We start from the raw sequence: 22,434 nt of genomic DNA, 5'->3' as shown, positions 1-22,434 counted from the left end.
GGGCACTGACTTTTAAAACCTCGACTACATCAAATAAAGTAACCCATCCAAGTTCAAAGGTCGTATTCCCCATCGGAGAGAGGGGAAAGAAGCTCGGCTATTGAAATACCATTGCTAAGCAGCCCTCGGCTCAAAACAGCGCCGCAGCTTTGCGGCTAAAGGTTGACAGCCCTCGGTGTTGGCGTTCCCAGGAGGACCCTGCCAAGCTGATGCTGCAAGCGTTGTACGTTGAACTGCTGGCACCGCTTCCTCCAACGCAGGGCTGGGTTTTGGAGGTAACCTCTCCGCGCCCAACCGCGCTTGGCACGAGAGCCGGCAGGACGGCGGCACCGAGGAGGTAGGGCTGCAGATGAAAGCGCCCGGTCCTGCCGGCTGGCACACGTGTTTACACCAACTACGCCGCAAGTTACGGCACGATAAAAATGCTCCAGATCTCAGAAAATTCAGCTCTGCAACTGCCTCCATGCCTTCAGGGTGGGGGAAAAAAAAAATCCTACATCTATCTCACTCTCTAAAACACTATTTTCCTGCTCCTTGGAGTCCAGGGACTCAGTGCAGCCAAAAGGCAGCGATATATCGAGCAAGGCTAGGTGATATGAAGAGCTGTAGCTCTGGTAGAAAAGCAGCCCATCCTGTAAAACAAACAACATTCCAGCTTTTACCTCTCCCCTGCCTCTCAGGGTAAACCCACGAAATTGCTTTAATTAGTCATCATGTTGGTGCCATGCTCCCCGGACTGCATGGAAAAAAAAATAATCAGTATTTAAAATTAGTCACTCTTCCATCAAAGGATCAATATTTCTGGCACAACGGTCAGCATTCCTCTGCTGCTTTTCCGTTTCTGCATTCCTGCGCCTTCCGACATCGCTTTCTGATTGCGGCCAGTTATTTAACCACATGAGTCATCGCCCTGCTATGGTATTCGTAGGTTCATACGTTAGGCCTAAAAAATGAGATGACTACTGCAAACTATACCTGGTGTTCGGCTCAAAACCCTATGCGACCAAGTATTTCTTTCTGTAAGTTTGTATCTAAAAAAAATAGCATTATTGATATTGTATGATGTTCTGCAGCTTCAAATCCTTTAGAAAACCTACGGCTCATCCGTAAAGTTTGTTATCAGTTGTTGTCTGATCAAAGACCTTGCCAAACCCTCCCTCCCCGTGAAACGTCAGTAACTGCCATTAATTATTCCTTATCAAACATTTTTTCCTATTACTCCCTTCGGAATTGATAGAAGACATAGTGACCTCTAACTATTTAGAATTCTTTTGCTTGTCCTTTTATGCTCCGTACCAGCACTTCTGGGATACTCCTAATAAATCCTGGGGGAGTGAGCGCCCAAGCTGCTTCTTTGATGCCAGTTACCGTTGCCTGTTGACTTCAAACGACTCATGCCTGGTAGATGACCTCTTCCCACAAAACCTGGCACGTTACTCACCCCTGAAAAAGGCATCTGTGAATCCTCCCTCACTCCCCCCCCGCCCAAACTCCTTTTCTTACTTCACCTTGGCTCATCATACCTTAGTATTTTAGGTCATAGATTTAGAGATTCAGTTTGAATTTTTGCTTTTAACCATTTATAGCTTTAATATTGGAATCTACCCACAAACTCACACCATTTTGCTGTAGGGGAAGCAGATACCGCAGATCTGGAGAACTGCTTAAAAAAAATGAGTTTAATTCAGCAAACAAACTTAATCTAGATTAGCTTTCTGTGCAGAGAGTGTGTTAATGATGCTTCTGTAGTGACCAAGGGCCGACCAGAGCCAGGACACTGCCAAATAGCAAGGCTAACACAGATTACACGCTCCGAGGGCAGCAGCTTTGGTAAGACAACTCATTTTGGATCAAGTACAACAGCGGCATGCTCAGAGGAAGCCCCCCGTGGGCAGCAGAATAAAGAGCACACAGCAGCCTTTGGTGCAATATTTGGGCCCTTTTTCAGGTCATTTCCAGCTAGCCTTAAAGCTCACCAGTTGCAAAAAGGTTGCAAAAATTGTGGGGGAAATACATGCAAATCTGCAAGTCATCAATAAGCGCTTTATTAGCACGGGTGCTTAAAAAAAAGCTGTAAGCAGTGGTGTCTTTTTTATTCTTTAGGAGGACAAGGAGATCTTTGAAGAGCACAATGACTTCACCAGAGCTTCCTGCAGTGTCTCCTGTACTTGTCTTGGCAGGAAGCTGCACATTGGTTGCTTCATAAATTATTACTTGGGAATATGAAAATTTTATGCCTGCTCGTTCTTGGAATTGCACCGCTTACACCACGTTTATTTACCTTTAGAAAAATGAAATTTGCTTTCTGGAAGAACCACCTCCTGGAGGGCTCAGACCCAGCGACGAAGCCACAAGGACTGAATTTTTTGTCCTATTTGACTATGTCACCTGGCAGAGCAGGCTGAGGCAGCTCGATGCTATTGCAGTACAAATAACAAGATTTAAATATCTTTCCCTCAACAGGAATGCTTTTTCTGTTCTCTTCCAGGAACTTGGAAGCAGGGCAAAAATTCACCCATACGTTAAGCGGCGTTGTCGACCGAATTGCTTACTTCTATCGGCAAATACGCCTGCCTCAACGCTTCTCGCGTGCAGCTCTGTGTTTTATTTTGAAGCAAGCCACACTCAGCCTTCTCCAAACTGTATTGCTCACAGATGGAGACGACCTGCTGTAAAAGCAGCCAGCGTACATCCGAGTGCTGCGCGTATGCGGACTCGCTGGCTTCCACAGCCACTGGACTCAAGTCACTACCGAGTGAGGGGACACAAAGGGGAAGGGGGCACAAAGCTCAGACTCGAAGGGGAGCTGCAGATGAAACCTGCACATAAAACGTGCGAAACCAGAAAGCACAAATCCCGCCCTAGCTCCATTAACACCTCCTAGGAGCAAGGAGCCAATAACCATGAGAAGCAGCTACCGAATCCCTGTTCTTGTGCAAAGCGCTTGTGTTGGCAGAGCTGTGTGTTACACCCACCGGTTGAAACTCCGACGCAGCGGCAGGCACGTGTGGCACTGCTAGATCGCGAGTGACACAGTGCAAACCCCTCGTTACAGCTTTCTGGTGCAAATCAGAGCTGAAGAGGGTGAGCAGAGCTTTTCCCAGCAGCTACTTACTGTGTGAGAAGCGTTGTGTGATGGGGGTGCCAGGGTAGGGGTAAGTGCGACTCTCCCACTGAATATTTCCTTCTTGCACTGCTTTGATAAAGCCGTGATAACACTGATGGGCCACACCTAGGGAAAAACAAGATGTCAGCAAAATTTGGGGCACGTTAGGAACAAACTATGCCTGCACAGTTGCACAAGCAGCGTGGCAGCAATTATAAAGAAGCCCTGCATTTAGATCATAAATACGCTGGTGGAAATTCAGAGGATTAAAGAGAAGAAAGAAGAGGGACTCTGCAAATCTGGAAAATCAGCAACATTCACTGAACAGATTCACTACATTTCCGGTATCTGTCAGCTCTAGCTTGGTAAAGCAAAGCCTTTGTGAAAGGTAAGCATGTGTGATGCCTTTGCAGAGCTGGTTTTCAGCCTCATCTGCTGCAGCACAAGCCTGCTGTCCCCTAATCACACCCCCAGAGGAGCAGCTGCCCTTCTCTTAATGGACCTTTGAGGACAAATATCATGCAATCATAAAGTTTTAAGAGTGTGCACGCAGCTACTCTACAGGAATCTAAAATAAATACAAGAGGAAACACTGGTGATAAAAGTCAGCGTGTCTTAGGTGAAAACATCCCTTCTTAGCTGTGTGAGGGAGTGGATTCGGCCGACGACAGCTCCTCCGGCGGAGCAGGCCAGCCCCAGAGCTGCAATTAATTCTGCACGTGGAGTACATGTGTCTGCGTTTGCGCCAAGAGGGGTCAGAGACTGCTCCCCGCGGAAAGAGAAGGGTCAGGTGAAGATTCATGGCTGCAGCAGCTCAGCAGATGCTCGGTGGCATCCGCTACGCTACGGCGGCCCTCACACTGAGGGTGCCACAACCCGCCAACGTTTTTTCCCAAGGATTTGCTTACTGAAAGCCCTGTGCCAGGAACACCACCAGCAAGAAATCACACTCTGGGATATAAAGCAGGAAGTTTTTTTTTTAAAAAAAAAAAAAATAAATTGAAGCCTGGGGTCCTCAAGCAGCTGGTCCCCGAGAGTCACACGGGAAATGTAATCCGAACTATAGGATTTCGTAGCAGATGTATCCTGACAAACAGGAAAAATTAACCAGAAGAAAACAAATCAAGCATTTGCCTCAAGTGACCTCTCCGCTTTGTGGAGAGCAGGTTAGCAATTACACTCCCTTCTTTTTTTTTTTTTTGCTATGATTGCTGCAAAAATGGCACGGCTGCCCAGCACCACTCACCCCCTGAAACCTGAGACTCTGACAACTCACTGCAACGCCATGCTGCGCCTCAGGCCGCTCATCCCTCCCCTCTGCTCCAGGGATGTTTCGCAGAGTCTCTTTTGGGGTGAATCACCAGGTGCTTGTTCATTCCAGCTGCATCCTTTGCATCTCTGAAGGCCACTCCAGGAAAAAGCACTCGTGAGAAAGTGCACCCAAGCAGCGACTCAAGGGCTGCGGACACTTGAAAAGCCTTTCAACAGGGGTGCGGGCTGCTGCTGACCCAAAATTATGCAAAAGGAGTAATTTTGTGCGATGCTCCCTTCTGAAGAAGCTGTGTTTTTTTTAACCTCCGGCCTGTTAAACTCTGGGCAAGGCAGAAAATGCCTGGAATCTGAGCAATGCTTTTACATGTGCAGAGAAGTCCACAAATTAGACATCACCCCACACACCTGCCAAAGGCGTTTCTCACCCGACACTCGCTCTGCATTTTCCAGAAGAAACAAGTTACCCTTGCGCAGCAGCGTGCCTCATTTCCTTCAGATTTAACTGTGGTCTCCTCTTAAACTGCCTGTTTTTTAATTAAGCTTGCAATCAAAATGTGTGTCCCCAACAGAAACGTAACAGAAATCATGCCGTGTATGCAAAAAATACTGAAGCAGATAGCTTTGCCTGTATCCTTGTCCCAGCTTTACCTACCTATTTGTCGTATCATATATATCTAGCATTAAAATATCCCCATAAGGCTTCAGAATTAATGCTGCACAGAGGCAAAGTGAAGTATCTGTATCTCAGGGCTACTCTTTCAGGAAGCGTGAATATGTAGATCTATATTAATGTAGATTTTATATACCACTTATCTTCAACAGAGCTGTAAGAACCAGACACGGTTTTGTTTCCAGCCGAAAGCGTAAGCTCTGGGAATGTTAATTACCGAGCAAGACGCAAACGAAGCACAATTACAGCCACATTAGACATGGGATGCCGGCAACGGGGGCTGCTGCGTGGTAGAGAGGAAGCCTGAATGCAAGGTCAACAGCGCTGCACGTCAGCAGCGCACAGGGAACATTCAAAAGCAACGTAAGCGAGCTGCTCTGTCGCGGGGGTTTGGGGGTTTCTCTCTTTTAAACTACAGGCGAGGCTGAGGGGCCCAATTCTGCGCCATTATTAGCAGTGCCTTCAGCAAAGCAAGCGACCCGACGGCTGTAGCTATTTTTCTGGCATTTTGCAGAAGTTGGATTTCTGAGTTTGAGGGGAAAACAACAGGCGAGGCAAAGCAAAGCCAAGAGCAGCTGGGATATGAATCTGTGTTCCCACAGTTAAAAAAAAACCCCACGCATTCTCACTACACCTGTTTGTACCTTTGATTAGTCGATACCACTGTTTGCAGACAAGGGCAGCAGTTTTGTGCTCCTGATAGGGTGAAAGGAAGGAGAGGATATATTCCAAAACCTCTTCTGGGAGCTCCAACATTGATCTGTTATGCCTTGTCTCCTCGACCTCCAGCTCAGCGTGCGGCTCATCGTCTTGCTCCATTGTCCCTTCGACCACGGCGTCTTCTGGATCCACAGCCATGAAACCGTCATCTTCACTGTCCGAGGAACTGGCCATGGCATTCCACTTCACAGCTTCACGGGGCCGAGGTGGGGGGAGGAAAGACAACAGTAAGGTCACAAAGAAAATTAATAGCATCAGATATGCATCTGCAAACCGTGCGTGTTACATCAAAGGTTATTGAGTTCTGCCCCTGCAAATTCCAAGTCGAGGACGTGGCTCGTGCAACGCTTTGAAGGAGCCTGCACATGATTTAGGAACAAGCCGTTCTCCATCAGTGCAACATTTTCCCGGTCCACTTCACCTCTCACTGCTCTCAGCCCTACCGTCGCCTACAGATGGTACCAGAGAGAGCAAAAAAATAAACCCGCTGGCGGAATTGCAGCCTCTCGAACCCCCGCTGGGCACGAGAAGGCATCACGCTGCCGCACGGGTGGTCCCAGCTGCTTTGCACCGCGGGGCCGGGCAGCGATGGGGAAAGGGATCCCCACCGAATCGAGAGCAACCCAAGGTGAGATCGACACCTTTGCAGCCCCTCCTTCCCTGCGAAACCAGTTTCACCAGGGAGCCTGCTTTACCCCAAGCAGCTTCTCAGCAGCATGCAGGGGGGGGAAATCCTTGTCCCATTCTCCCTTAACACCCCCCCCCTTTTTTTTTCTATTAAGTACTTGCATGCAGTTGCTTACTGACAGTAGGTGAGGAAAGAAATACTCCCACGGGATTTACTGCTGATTAAAGAACTGGAATATCCAGTATTGTATCTCCAGCTATTCAGAACATCTTAAGTATAAAATAACGTACCAATGACAAACATGCAATGAAATAAATCCATCTTAACAAGCGGCTGTGTCCAATTTGACCAGTTGGCGTGGCGTGCAGTTAAACCCATGCGCGTCGCTGCACAACAAATCCCTGGACCCTATTTCCAAGGACGCAGCCGACCTGTTTTGGTGAGAGCGGCGACAGTTTCCCCTTCCAACGCCGCTGGGTGAAGACCAAGGAAAGCAACTGCTCCGTGACTGCACATGCACCGACAGCTCAAAACAAACTAACAGCTCATGAGGACAACACAGGGGCTTTCTTTTCCAGAAACTGCAACCACAAATTCCCTTTTTATAACTTTTCCTAGCACAGCAAGTTGTAATGAAGGACCCAAAGCAGGGCCAGCTCTCAGCTCTTACGTTGCTCAGCACCAGTTTCTCCCAGCTCCATGAGGCAGAGGCTGCCCAGCCATCCCCAGGTCCCAGATCAACCAGGACGGTGGGATGCAGATCAACACAGTCCCACCTGCAGCAAGCCCAGGAAGCAAACCTGCTCCTCAGGAGGGAAGACCAGACACTGCTTTTTGCTCAACATATTTAAATACAAGAAACTTGCACCATGTTGGTCATAAACCCCATTATTTTACTTTTACTAAACACTCAGTATCGCAGAAAAGATGGCTGGAAGGAATTTAAGTTACCCATCTATCAGGAATAAATGAAAGCTGTTACAAGCTTCCAGTGATGCAACCCATCTTCCCCAGCTAAACCCAGGGTTTCCCGTCCCGGCACACACCAAGCTGGAGAGCCATGGGAATAGCAGACGGCAGAGACGCGGGACAGAAAAGCTTGCCGTGACAACTAATTCATGCTCAGAGAAATTACGTTCGACAGCATTACTCTCTAGTTTTGTCAGGTTCCCTGATGAAGCAGCTTCAGAAAATCCTAGGGGCTGTCAATCTGCGGCAGAAACCACGTCAAAATTAAACTTACAGTTATCATCTTAACAGATGCTCCGCGCGTTTTCCCCGTGTCAGAAATCCTTCTTAGAGTCAATATTATGACAGAGAAAGGCACAAGCGCTGCTGCTGCCAGCAAACTGCATTACGCAGCAGATAATACAGAAATTCCCAAAGATTAAGAAATGGAAAACTAAAGGGAAAAAAAAAGCCGAGCTGAACTAAAAATATAATTAAAAAACAGAGAATCAGGTCTTTCCCAAGGCAAAAGCATCTATCGTCATGAAGCGTATGTGCTGATTTCCATCTTGACACAGCATGGCAGGAAGCCAAAGGCTGCTGGTACTCCAACCTCGGGATGCGGTCTCGCTGGGAGCTGGGGAGGTCGGGGGAAGGAGGGCTGGTCCCTAGCTCACAGCTTGGGAAGACAGAGCAGCACATCTACCCAGGCGGAGCAGAAGGCGTTTCACACCCTAAAAACGTGCTAGAGAACCAAACAGAAGTGCATTTGCATCCAAATCAGGTACAATGGGACACCTGCGGGTGACAACGCCGAACATAAGCCTTGGCTCGACAGGTTCACACAAGACATCTGTTGTGTTATTAAGGTTTAAAAGCAAAGATTATGTGTGTTTCCCAACAGCTTTTATTTACCCTTTAAATAATGTCCAAAACCTGCTGGAGGAAGTCAGCTGAGAAGTGCAGGAACGATCACCCAGCTGGGAAGGGTTTCACCCTCCCAATTACTAAATCCCAATTCCAATCCTCTGGAGCAGACTTGGGAACGACACAACACAGCAAGTTAATCACAGGCACAAAACAGCTTGGGGGTTAGAAAAGCATCTCTAAGGCCAATTTAAAAAAGGCAGAAGGAACAGGGAAAGCCCTCAATGCCTCAAATAGCATGTGCTCGTGCAGATCTGGGGATGGAAAAGCTGCACCGAGTTTTCCCTGGTCTTACCAGACCACCAGATATTCCAGGTCTTACCACCAGATTTCCCTGGTCTTACCAGACCACCAGATATTACATGATCAAGTATAATATTAGTCAAATGCATCTACTTTGCTAGGTCCTTGCCTTCTAAACATTTGAGCATAAAAAATAACCATCCTCTATGTTTTCACACCCACGCCATGTTATTTTTCTTAAGGAAAACAAGACTAGCACTAAACTCAACTCCCAAAAGGCAAGTCGTCGTCAAAATAACCCCTCAAGCTTGACCTGCCACGGATGCAGATCCTGCTCTTATGGCACAGGAACAGCGGGCTGGGAATAGCCACCCCTGGACTGCAAAGCAGCAAAAGCCCTGTCCTATAACCCTGCTCCAACATCGAAAAAGGGAAAAGAAAGCCAGGCAGTCAGTAAGACTAAAGCACCCCAGCCAACTCCTGTTACCAATTATTCAGCAGATCCACAGGAAAAAGTCCCACACCAGTGTTTTTACTAGTAATCTGACAAGCAGAACAGAGCGTTTCTGTCCTGTTGGCATTTTGGGGGGATGCAGTAGGTGCTTTCTCATTCGTCCTGGCACTCTCTGCCTGCACCAAGCTGGACTTCACGAGCTGTACACGGGCTAAAATGGATCTCCCAGCACTTAAAAAGCCGCAGCGAAGGGATTTAAAGCAGTTGTGTCTCGTCCAAAAGTACATGCAATTCAATTAACTTGCCGGGACAGATCCGGGAGCCCTGTTCTGCTCGGATCGATCGCTGTGAGGGCCAACACGAGCCCCTTGAAGCATCATACTACACTTTGCACCCTACACCCGTCCTGGTCCCAGAGAAGTGCCTTTATATTCCAGCGGCAGAATAATTTTACGGCATTCAGAAATTAGCCTAAAGCTCTACCAAAGAGGAATCGCAGCTGCTTAAAATAATACGTGAAGAAACGCTAGAAGGGCAATCGAAACAGAGCTCCGCCAGTGCTGATCAAATTTGCCTGGCCCCGTCCTAAAAGCTGTGTCTCTGCCAGTTGGCAAAACATTTTATAACTCTTTTCCTCCTTTCAGAGCACTTCAATTTTCCCTCTCTCCCCTCCTGAAATTATTTAAGAGCTTGCTATTTATTCTGCTAAAGTAATTATCTGCTGCAGTGGAACAAAGAGATGAAAAATATTAAATGCAGGCAAAAAAACCACCAGGTTTAAGCACTTCTCGAAGCCTGGTAGAGCCATCAGGCAGCCAGGAGCCTGCTCCTGCAAAACCCCTCTCGACCCAAGAAGGTTTTCCTACCTGCAGGCATCTCTGCCGGTCCCATGGACCCCAATTCACAGGCGTGGGTGGCATCAGTGGTTCCCATCCTGAACTACCTCCTCGTCTCCGCAACTCTCAGCTGTTTTAAGAAGTGCTTGAACCCACAGGGGTTTTGACCTGGCTTTTTTTTTTTTTAAAAAAAGAAGTCAACAGATTTTTAGGGAAAAAAAGCCTCCAAGGGAAAGTTCTTGAATGAAAACAAGAGGCCGTGTAATAGTACTGAGTCAGAGCACATTAGTCATAAGGGAATGCTCATTTTCACATGCCACAAAAAATTCTCTCTCCAAACATAATCGTAGGAGCTCTGTTCTCACCCAGGGAAGGAAAAAAAAAAAGGTGTACGAAAGGGGCCAGCCCTGGCTGGATGACTGCTTCTGCTGGAAGGAGAAAGGGACTCTGCAGAACAGAACAATTAATTGCACTTGGCAACCAAGAGCTACGGCATTATTTTAGGGGTGGAAGAGAGCAACTCCTTCTAACCCACTCCAGACTCTTCCTCATTCTTTGCAACTGTTTATTCTGCTTCTCAACAGCCCCATCGGCACGGTGGGGTAGCATTCATGGAGACTTTTAGACCTTTTAGGCTTATTCTCTTACTCGGTTTAAAAGAAAAAAAAAGCCTATTCCACCAGATGGACACATTTAATATGAAGTCTTAGGCTGCTTTCCTTGAAAAAAATCCCTATCTGTATTGGAAAGGATTATTTTTGCATGATGTTTTATTGCTTGTCTCATGCAGCCGTGCCATCAAGGACTTCAATGGCAGCTTCCACCCCCAAACAGTTCAGGTTTTGCTACTACCGGTTGCCCAACAGAAGCCCCAAGCCCTTTTCTAGTGATCTAAGAGGAAAAATAAAGCACTATTTCCTAGGTAGAAACACACTATTTTATGAAAGCAACAGCACAGGGAGCAAAAGGTATGCGGGAGCCATGGGATTCAGGGAAGGGATAAACACTGTTAAATAACATGATGTTTCCAGTCCTCTAAGACTTGTACCAGTTAGAGCTCACCCATTTGAAAATCAACTGCTAGACAAGTTCAACAATGGGGGGAAAAAAAGCAGATTTTATTCAAAAAAAGAAAACAAAGCCTCTGGGAAACCGAACGATGAGCAATATCCTGTCTGCACTGCCATCGAGCATCGCGCCCAGATGAACGAGCAAGACCGCAGGGACACCTGCACCACGCTTTGCTTCTTATCCCTCCAAAACAGGCAATTACAAGTTCTTTGAAGCACAGCTTTTCCCTTTAGCTGCCTTTCAACAGGAAATTGACTTTTTTTTTTCTTTCATATAAGACCTAGCTTTACCCATGAAAATAAAGGTTTCTTAAATTCCACCTGCAAGTTTGAAAATTCAAATATATAACTTTCAGCACTACCTCCCTGCCGCGTGTTTTGCCTGTTAAACCAGTATTTTTCTATAGAGACTCCAGAGACGAATTCAAAATTACACTACTTCATTTTACAGCACCATATAACCTGCACCATACTGTAATGAAACTGCATGATTACAACTGAATTTTAATTGATATTATTGTAATAAAAAGGCTTAGAGAGTCACCAGAAATCCCTCCCACCCCAATGATGGGCCAACCGTCAGCTATTCTAGATTCCTGCTCATTTTTACTCTGAGCTTTCAGAAAAACATAGTAATGTAACATTACGCAGCAAGATTTATTGCACAAACAGCACAGCAACCTAAAAATAAATTCTGACTAATCTATCTTCCTACAAAATTAAAATAGTGAAAAGGAGAAAGAAAATTTGAGGTTTATTCTGGATTATAGGAATACAAACCTAGGTAGTCCATGTTCTATATATTTGTCTCTAGTGCGTGGTTCATGAGAACAAGAGGAAACATCAGAGGTTAATGGCGCCACACTTCAGGTGTACATCGCAAAATCTGTCCTTCAAATTCTATAATGGAGTAAACAGGACAAAAACCTCAGAACTGGCCTAAAAGCTTAATAAAATATTAACAAACCAAGAACCAGACCAAAAAGCAAAGGCACCAAGACTGCCTCCAGATACCTGTGCAGAATGCTGCTGAACAAGCCGACATCTCCAACATCCAGCAAAACCCCTCAAATGCATCCACAACAAACGGGATTTGGAGACTTTCTAGTTTCTTCTGACAGTATTATTACCCTTAAGCCAGCTTAAGTTGTTTAAAACCTGCTGAAATCTGGCTTGATAAGTGCTAGCAGCACAAAAGCAGCTGTTAGATTACTTATTTAGGTACTGCTTGAGCTCACACACATAGTGCTGGCCAACGAGCCTCCAGTTGAATCACACTGGGCATTAAATGCATTTATCCTTAGGTTAAAAGGTGATCTGGGTGGGCGAGGCATCTACACACAGGGCACCACCTCTTCGGGTTTCCCTGATAAAAATTCAGGCTTCCACGTGCACGCCTCCAGCTCTGAAATCTCAGTAATCGCTCAACGACGTTACATCCCTGCAACCAACCCCATAAATTCGCAAGTCTGAATATCAACCCTGGCTGGGGTTCTCCCAATTGAGAAAGGGTCATTCCAGCCACTGAGACCCAAATTTGGCCCATTTTACAAACCGTTCTGCTCTGGTGCAATAGTCGGCTGGACCGTATCTAGGTTTGCTCTTGTGATCCATCCGCTCTGCTGAAATCACCCTGAATTTTGTAGGGACGTAAATAAGTAGTATTTTGGGCTCACACACTCCCTCTACCGGCTCCCTGCAAGCTGATAATTAAAATTATTCTCGCCTGAACTTTTTCTAGCAAAACAAATAATCATGATTCATTTCAAAATGAAGGCAAAAACTGCATGCTAGCCAGAAAATGAGAGTGATCTCTAAACAAGCGAATATAATGCTTTGAGACTTGAAAATAGAGGATTTCACAAGAAGACATGCAGATGCTTCTGTTATAACACACACTGTCCAAGGATAAACAGTTTGCACAGCGGCTGTCCGGATAAAAACATCCGATGCAGTTTTCAGTACCTATCCAAACCTGCCTGCAATAATTCGTCAGCAAGAACTCCTGCTCAAAAACGCCAGGCAAACACACGATGGCAGATCCTGGAAGTAATTGTCACCTCCCTCCTTCGCTAAGACAGCGCAGCAGGTCTGGAGCTCATGGAAAGCTGCAGTTAAATTAATTATTTTGAGGAAAGCCTGTAAAAACGACACAGCACTCCTTAGTTTCTAGACACATGTTAAACCTACCAAAGCCACTAAGACTGGTTAATCTGTCTAAAGGTTTCAGGCAAACGAAGGCAAATTTACAGCCTAACCCTGAGGAAAACTGATCTAAAAACCAGTCTAGTTTTGACTGTATGAAAAATCAGTCTGAAAACACAACTCTGAAACATCATTTCGGGATTTATGTTTCCATATAGCCCCATTTCTATGTCCAAACAGCCCAGAAAACCTGCTCAGGCAAAATAACACCCTGGAGAAGGGTTTGCTGACAGAACCAGGAGGTACCCAAACGTGTTGGGTGACCTCATTCCCAGTTTTCTGACAGACTGCATTAGACACTTATTCAGTGTGGTTGGGATTTTTTTTTTTAAATAAACTTTTCCTTGCGCAGTGTAACCCGATGAATCCAAACAGCTGCTCCCAGCACAATTCCCACTAAACTGCTGCCCACGCGGAGGAAACCGCAGTCCCCGAGGTGCCCACGTGTCAAGCAAACACTGCCACAGGAAAGCAGCCCGCGGCAAGTGTCAGAGTCCGACCCGGCGCGCGACTTCCTTGGCCGGGAAAGCCCTGGATCGCGTCCACCTCCTCCAGCTCAGCCAGCAGAACAGGCAGCTCGGGAAGCAGCAAAATGTCATTTCCTACCGATGCATCGCTGGCGGGTGAGCTGCCGCTGCCTCTGCGGTCACACGATGGGGGTCGGACCTTCTTCCTCCCAGGTAGCTCCTCTGGTCTCCAAGATTTGGAGCTTTCTTGCCTTTGGCAGGATCTCTCCTCTCCCTTTCCTGTCCCATGAAACTTGGGGGAACTCTGGGTCTTTGAGACCTTTATCTTTTGGTTGAGTCATGCAGAAGGGGGCAATAAGATCAGGAATTAGCGTGAAGTTGTTTCAAAAAAAAAAAAAACCACACCTAACCCAAAAAACCAAAAGCCTGTTGAGAGACACGCAAACACAATGCGCTGCTCCATGCTACTTCCTTCAGAAACTATCAGCACTTCAAGAGACCTAAATAACCACCGGTATTAGCCACGCTGCAATGCTGCCCATGTAAATCAGGCAATCTCTTGTTGCTTTGAGCAGTAGGACAACCAGTCAAGATTTAGGTTTCCCACACTGCTGAAAACTCAGGCTTCATGCTTTGCTGCGGGAATGAAGAACACAGTTTTAGCGCTCAGGAAAATTAAGTTAAGCAAATGTTAGGTCAAGGTCGGGGTTTACCAGCGGGGCAACTTGTCATGCAAGGGCTCACATTCAAGCCTCTGCTTCCCCTGCCGTGACATGGTCTTTGGCTTCTCACACACGTGAGGGAGGAGGGGTGGGGAAGAATTTAATGTTTGTGATAGAGCAAAGTTATTTTGCAGTCCGGATTCACAAACTGCAACGCTTCTCTACAGACTAAGAAATATAAGTCATGAGCCTCCCCAAGACATTTCATTTGAAGACAAGCTCAAGGGTACTGACTTCCAGGCCAAAAAAAGAAGGATGCACTGGGAAAAGCCGTGTATTAGTGCAGGCTCGGTAGCCAAGGTTTAATTTAAATCGATATCCACAGCTTTCAGACAGACTGCTGACTTTGCAGCAGTTCGCTGATGCAATGTTTTTATCTTCGTTAGCAAGCAGGGTACCAGATATTAGGTATCTAATACCATCTCGACACGGATATTATCAGCGTATGAGCACTGCAAATGATGCTCTCCTCCCGATACCAGCTCCTAGCAGATGAGCTGGTCGGCCGTAACACGTACCGCGTGTTTTTGCAATGTCCACTTGTCTAATAGCATCAAATAAATTTGTATGCCACCTCCAAACTAGTTCGTGTAATTCCCAGTACAAAGCCTTTGATGAAAGCTGCCAACTACCGAGTTAACCATCTAGCAAATATTGCCCAGGAGCAGGGCTGGATCACACCAAAGAGAATTTAAAGGCAGATCTATTTGCTAAACAGCAATTGCAACAATATAGAAAATATTTTCTCTCTCAATGGTAGAAAAAAAAAAAAAAGGCATTTACATCAATATATGCGCACCCGGCCAGGAAACCCTCCGGCCACGTAGCACGTACCTGCCCAACGCAACCTTAAACGCCTTCACACATTACAAAAGCACAGTATCGGCGGGTGTCCCAGTGCCTGGCTCGTAAGCACCACAGCGGTAATTAATCCCATTTTATAGGTAAAGGAACAAAAGCTCCAAGAAGCCAAGGTCAAGCAAGCCCTCGACAGCACTGGGATTACAATACCGGAGGTTTCTGGCTCCCTGACCTGCGCTGAAGAAATCAGACCACCGCCTCTCTCTTAAGATGAGTACGCAGATAGCGCCAAGAGCTCCGTTTTATTTTTGACGGGCGAGCTGGAAACAAAGATACGCTAATCAAGACATAAAAGGCTGATGGAAAAGAGTAAGATTTATGAAAAGCAAGCACAGAGCTTAAGCGCTTGCCTCAACACCGTACAGAGGGCTCGAGCATGTGAATTCAGAATGTGCCTGAATTCGTAATGGGTTTTTTAGCAGAAGATATTAACTGGGGAGGGCAAACACCCGTCGTTCTCTGCAAATGTAAGACTACGTACCCCCTCGTCGCACTGTGTGACGCGGATGAGAGAGGAACTGTGCCTAAGGGTCCACGAGCACGACACGTGCGTGTCGGTGAAGGGCATCGCCAGAGCCCGGCAAAGAGGCAAACGGCGGCTTCAAGGCGGGACTGACTTTGAGGCAGCGTGTCTTCTCATCACTCAAAACCCCACGGAGCCGTCCTTAGCTCAGTGACTGGCAGTCTAGACAGCGTCTCTTTTATTCACTGTCAATGTGGTGTTGGTGGCGAGCACACGCTAAACACATTTCTTCCATAAACCAGCATCTGGGTGGGGGGGGGAAGCCAACCGTCTCCCAGCAAACAGCGGTGTCATTTGAAGCAAGCAGCGGAGGATTCCTTTAAATCCTTCAGCAGGTGAAGCAGATGGGAAGGGAAGGATAAATACTTTCCTCTTTGGTGATACAAGCGTGCACAACAGCCTGCAGGGTGGTGGTGATTGTAACCCTATTATTATAAAACAGGAAGGACTGCCCTACGTCCCCTCCGACACCAAGGCTTGAGAGGACAAAGAAATCGGGCTCAAACCACAGGGAAGATCCAGGCGCCTCAGCGTGAGGGGTTGCACCAGCAACACCACTGAGCAAACCTCGCAAGCAACTGAGCCACCTACAGGAAAATACAACCCTGTAATTCAATTTAAAACAGATTTCACAAGAGCTAGGGTTTGACCCACCCAGCAGACTGGATGAGGATTTGCTGCTGTTTCCATGCAGTTTAAGAATTTACGTTCCTTTTTCATAGGATTTTTTATTTTATTTTATTCCTCAGCTAATTAAAAAGGCAACAACACACTGAGAAGTGGAAGCATCGCCAAGTTAGGGGTGCATCACCACTGAGAAAAGTAAGGGTTATCTTTCTATCCCATATGCTGTACCTTAAGTCTAGTTGTTTAGTGAGGCTTAAAAATACTAGGTATTAAATACTAAGAAAGGAAAGAAAAACATAGATGTCAAATCCACATCATGTTAATACGGAAACAGAAATTCACAGAAATTGTGCTGGTTTTAAATTCATCCCTACCTCTTAACCATAAACTCAGCTTCCCCCCCCAGCCCAAGATCTCCCTTCGTTAACATCCCAAACGAGAGCGCTCCCACCACCCCAACGGGCACCCCTTTCTACCTGAGAAGCACATCCCGGCATCGTACCAAGCACAAGAGCAGGGCAAACCACGTATTATCACATACTATGAAACCCCAGGATTTCACAGCATCCAAGACTCAGATCCAGAGCGGGCTAAAGCGTCCCACACGTCCCCTCCTGAGCTGCAAAGCGCGGCTGTGTCTGCGGATCTGGTCACCACCGCTCCCAGACCAGGAGGTTTGCAGGAGTCCCCAGCAGCAGCTGCGATGGGGAAAGAAAACAGCCGGCCTAGAAACAAATGCAGGAAGGGCATGCACTCAACAGGACAGATTGAAGGTGGCTGCTCGACGGAGGAACTGAACTAAGTAATTGCGGAATGGATGCGACAACAATGGTAGAGAAGTAGCTGCTCTTTGGTTTTCTTGTTTAAGGTGTTTTGGGCAGGCACCTTTGCATGTTCGCAAAAGAATCCCACGTGCATCCAACAGCAGTGGAAAAAACAGAGATTCACTGAAAATATTTGACTTTTGCAGAATTATGCTTTTTTAAATAGGTTTGATACCCTGCATATGCTCAGCCTCCTCCCCTGGAAGCTCACCACAAGGGTAACTGCATCTAAGGTCTCCGTGATCGTTTGTTAAAGTGCAGATAAATCACTCATATCATTGCAGGCTCTCCAGCGTGATAAAAAGCCAGCTGTAACGATTAATACACATCACAGATTCCCCGATGCAAAAAGTTCTAGGATGGACCGTTTCTTCCCACACTCACCCCGACTTAGCAGCAAGGTTTTTATATTTATGAGCTGCTTTTTATCCAGACAACCCGAAATCTCTCAGGAAACCAGAGATGATCTTTTGCCTGCTGAAATATGTCACTTGCAGACAGACCGCACAGGTGGTAATGGCAAGAGCAATAAATTCTGCAGCTTCACCGGGAGCTCTGCTTAGGCAGCACGTATATCACAAAGTATGGATTTTACTAAGGTTACACTGTATTTTTTGGTAATGATTTGCAGCGTTCAGCGACAGCCTCTTGCTTTTACATCTCCAGTACGAGGCAGCCCGGCAGCAGGACACGTCCTAACATCGCCCCTTCGCAACTAACTCAAATAAAAGCATCTTTTCACCAAGCACGACTTGCTGCGGAGACCTGGGGTGTCCTTAAAAGCATCTTAAAGTGCCGACGGAGCTGTGGCCGCTGATCTGAAGTTTGACAATACCAGGGGCAGAAGGAAGCATTACCACAGCACATCAATATTAACCTAACGAGAAGCCCCAAATAAATTCCAGTAGCTTTACCAACTTACCTTAAGCCTTCAAAAGCCCACATTACTACAAAATTTGCACAAGCATAGAACAAGATAAGCCAGGCAAGCATGTCAAAATGAGTCTGAAACATACAAAGAGATACAGCATGTTCTGGCTGCCTGAACTATATTGGGGGGGGAATGAACATTTTAAGTCACAGATGTTTCAGTAGGTGTTCAGCTCGCAAAGATAAATATTTTAAAAATTGCCATAGAAATGAGGAAGCAAATACAGTCCACAGCATGGTCTGATGTGAATTAACCAAAGCTCTAGAAGAACATTTGCAGCTCTTGAAATAGCAAGCTCCCGAAGGCAAGATCTGTGTTTTCTGCATCTTGCTCAACACATGCCACAATTTTCAATGCGGATGTGTCACGCCGCTCTCCTTTAATCCAAGACACAAGTGAGTTCAAAAGGGATTTTGACCTGGATTTCTAAACTACATCAAAACCCTGCATTAGCTGTTAATGGCAGCACAGCCCAGATACCTTGATGTGTCTCTCGGGGAAGTCACCAACTGCAGACGGTCCCACTCAGGTCAGAAAACACACTCCAAAAGGAGCTCTTACCTGGAGAAACACCCATCGAGCACATTATCAGGGCCAACAGAGTCCTCTTTTCACAAGCTTTTATCTAGATTTGGCCCAAATCTGAGCCTAGCTGTGACTCTAACACCTTTTATAAGCCTTTGCAGACATCCCCACGCGATGCTGCATTTCAAAAGCCAAGGGTTTGAAGCTTATTTACGTTCAACTTTAAGAAAATTTGTTAGGGCAAAGCCTGAATCAATATTTTACAACAAAAGCCTGCCATGACTAAATAGACAGGGAAAAATAACTTCCCTCAGACACACAGCTCTGTTTACTCAGAAAGTGGGAAGCCTTTTCCAGCAGCACTCGCTCACATCCTGTGGAAGTGGCTGGAATTGGCAGCGGGCGAAGCAGGCTGCACCGAAACCCAACACCTCTTCGAAGCCCTGAAAACAGACCCTTACAACTCAGTCGCGTGCTGGGAACACACAGAGAACAGACCAACCCCATCCTCCCACTTCAAAGCTACAGCTGGTGTCCCTTCTTCTTTAAACGTGAAGGTTATATACATTAAACTTCCTGAGATTAAGGACAGGACAGTTGAGCACATCCTTGCTATCCCTGGGAACAAACACCCCCACCAGAAGGAGCCCGATGCAGCAGCCAGCAACACCAGTGGATTGAAATCCCCAAGTCAAAGGTAACGCATGTTCAACAGTGGCAATAACCCATCCCGACCCTTATACCAACCACAGGCAGGACAATAACGTTTGTTCTGCAGGCGAGATTTCTTCTAGGGCTTCTCCGACAGCCAAACAGAGAAGTTTTGAGTCCCAGAGGCTAAAGGCTGCAGTAAACTCAAGTTAAAATTTAAAATTCAACATACTGCCTTTAAAAGTCCATGCGAGTAAATCAAAGCAGGCTCGTAAACCAGTGCAATATCAAAACTGTACAGTGCCTTTCAAACCCAAGCGTTTCACTTCCCACTATGGAAAAAATGCTGCTTGGGTGGAGTCACCCGTCAGTTAAAATACCAGGTAACACAGCAGGAAAAACACACGCAAACATCTTCACTATGCGAAAACAACTGCTGGATGCAATTCTGCTTCTGCTAGAAGCATGCGGATACAAAAGCCCTGGTGAACAGGATTGAACCCGATGCAGTAACAACTGTAATTTCTCCCTCTGCAAGTGAGGCATCATCCCGCCTTGGAAATAGCTCATGATCCCACCCAGGATCTTGCTCTCTTCCCTCCCAGTTCTGACATCAGGAAAAGACCAACCCCAGGCACAACCTGAGGGACACAACCCAAGGAAAAGCCACCGGTATTTGGCTTTTCTCTGGCACCAGCGGAAGGAAAAGGAAGGAGAGATGGTGGTGGGAACTAGCAGGGCTACGGAAATGAGAAAATAACAGCAATTCTCTCTTAACTCTTCAATTAACATCCAGCTCAGAGATTTGGCTCTCTAGAAGGGCCAAGCCCGGGCTGTGACCGCTGCGTTGCGATATAAAGCAGTTTGTTAGGACACTGCAGTGTCATCACTGATTCGGGGCTTCACGAGGCCACCCGCGAGGCAGCAGATCGATTCAGGCTTTGGGCTCCACTGCTCTTGAAGGGCAGGGCGGGTAAAAAGACGTCGTTACACCCAGGTTACAAATTTAGGTCAGCAACATCTCAAATGTAATTTACTTTAACTCCCATCCCCTTTAGTAAAGGTGAAGACTTCCAGTTGCAGATCTACAGTATAGGCCAGTCTCACCAGTAATAATTAAAGCCATTTTAATACAAAAAACATCCCCTGCAATCAACCGGGCTATCTGACAAACAGAACACAGTCCTCACTTTAACCAACTGATTCACAGTACTGCAGACAAGCATTTCAGTTTGCACGACTTCTCTTTTGTTCTTCCTCTGAACATTAATTAGAGTTTAGCTTATTAAGAGCAAGATACCAAGGCTCTGCTCCTGCACTCCTGGTTCCTAAGATATGCCCTGTCCAATCTGAAGACCCAAACAGGCTTAAAGTGAGGCGCTTCACCGCACAGAGGTTTGGGCAGCATCTTGCAGGCAGTATGAGATAATCCTCCTGAGCGAGACCCGCGCATTGAGACAAGCCCCTGCAGTGTCTGCTCAGCCCAGCCCCATTGTGACAAAAAAATAGTAATAAATAAAGCCATTATCAAGCTACCGACTGGAGATTATCAGTGAAGACAATGGGGAGTAACACCCCAAACCCTCTTGGGCTGATAAATACCAAGCTCTCCACCACTACGGATTTAATACAATGCTTTCAGGACCAAAACAAACATATATATACACGTATACAGCGAGCAGCACGCGAGGCAGGAACGCGGATGTGAGTCGAGATGCGGATCTGCATGGAGTTATTTGGAGAATAACTGGAGACGGAGCCTCACCTTTGTTTTTACACACGGGAGACGTGATCCTTCGGGGCAGCCACCGGACTCCACACCCTCTGCCTTGGCGCTGCCCAACGCCAACGCAGGATTTTTGGGGTAAACCTAAGGATTATTTTTTTTTCTCTCGGTGGGTTTTTTTTCCGGGGGGGGGGGGGGGCGTGGGTGGGGGGATCGGCAGGTTTTGCACAGCCCCGGCGCTAAGGAAGACGCCGGGGCTGCCTTCGCCTCCCGCTCCCCTCCCAGGGCTGCCCCAGGCGAGCAGGGAAGGGGCCGCCCCCCCTCACCGGGACGGGCAGCCCCCGATGGGGGGGGCTCCAACACCCCGGGGGCTCTGTGCCCCATAGGGACCGTCCAAACTGAGGCAAGGGAGGGAAAGAGGGGCTCAAGCCCCCAAATGGGGGGTCGCCCCGAGGCGAGGCCTGTCCCGCCCTGAGGGGCCTGACCCCGCTCCCCGGGGAAGGGGCGCTGCCCGCCGCCGCTCCCGTCCTTCCGCGCCCCCGGGGGAGCCGCAAGGCGCCGCTCACCTGCCGCCGGCCGGCGCCCGCCGCGGCTGGGCCGGGTCCTCAGGGCCGCGGACCCCGGGGCCGCCGCGTCGCCCGGGTGACGGCTCGAACCGGCGCCGCCATCTTCCCTCCCCGCCGCCACCGCCGCCGCTCCGGCCGCGGCGGCGAGCACACTACGCAAGCGCAGGCCGGCCCCGCGTCACATGATCGCGGAGAGGGAGGGGTGAGAGGGTCACGTGGCACAGGGGCGCCATGATGGGAAGGTCAATTCTCCGCCCCATCCATAGCAAGGAGACCTTTCTCTGGCGGGGAGGCCGCCATGTTTGGAAGGTCTCGCCGGGGGCACGCGCACCGCACCGCCGCCATGTTGGAAGCGACGGGCGGGCGAGGCCGCCATGTTGGGCAGGTCGGCTGTGTGGAGAAGGTGGCAGGGCGGCTCCCTCTTCCCCCCGGCCGCCTCGCAGGCTTTGGCTGCCGCCCTTCTCACGCCTCAACCTTTCCCGAGCTCCCCTCCGCAGCCATCATCGGCTGGGGCCCGGGGGCCCTCCCTGCCCCCAGGGCCAGCACCTTCCTCGTCGCCCGCTGCAGCCCCGCCATCTCCTTGCCTCTCCACAGAGGCATGGCCACCTCCTGAGGATGGGGGCGAGGCGGGGATCCCCAGCAGGGAGAGGAGAGGGGACCCATTCCTAAAGGACAGACAGCGGGTGCCGGTTTCACCACGGCGTTGAGGAAGGGAGGTAGCCCTTGGTGCTGCAGGAGCCCTTCCCTGTGGGGGTACGTATCTGGGTGCACCGGGGTCTGTGTTGTGACACGCGGTCGCGCTGCCGAGTTGCGGGGTGACATTATTCCTCTGGGGAAGGGGCAGAGGAAGACGCTGCCATCCTCTCTGTCTTCTGCTGACCTGCATCTACCCCAGAGCTCAGCATCTCGGACGTGTTCCCTGCCGGATTGGA

General features: G+C 48.0%; 1 protein-coding gene across 3 annotated transcripts in view; it reads right to left on the bottom strand.

Annotated features, from left to right (window-relative positions):
• FBXO42 (F-box protein 42) overlaps positions 1 to 21,662 on the bottom strand; it is a 50,140-nt gene extending 28,478 nt beyond the window's left edge. The window contains exons 1-4 of one of the 3 annotated variants that reach the window (XM_064470631.1): positions 21,503 to 21,662; positions 20,976 to 21,080; positions 5,693 to 5,959; positions 3,116 to 3,232 (exon numbers count right to left, since the gene is read on the bottom strand). In XM_064470631.1, coding sequence (XP_064326701.1) covers positions 3,116 to 3,232; positions 5,693 to 5,942 — 367 coding nt within the window. In that variant the 5' untranslated portion in view covers positions 5,943 to 5,959; positions 20,976 to 21,080; positions 21,503 to 21,662. Of the gene's footprint in view, positions 1 to 3,115; positions 3,233 to 5,692; positions 5,960 to 9,834; positions 9,935 to 20,975; positions 21,081 to 21,502 lie in introns of those variants that run through there. The other 2 variants (XM_064470629.1, XM_064470628.1) reach the window with 2 other exon arrangements.
• Between the last annotated feature and the right edge of the window lie 772 nt (positions 21,663 to 22,434).

The sequence above is a fragment of the Phalacrocorax carbo genome, chromosome 20, assembly GCF_963921805.1.
Source record: "Phalacrocorax carbo chromosome 20, bPhaCar2.1, whole genome shotgun sequence".
NCBI lineage: Eukaryota > Metazoa > Chordata > Aves > Suliformes > Phalacrocoracidae > Phalacrocorax > Phalacrocorax carbo.
The sequence above is the reverse complement of the archived record's forward strand: the minus strand, read 5'-3'. Positions and strand labels throughout refer to the sequence as shown.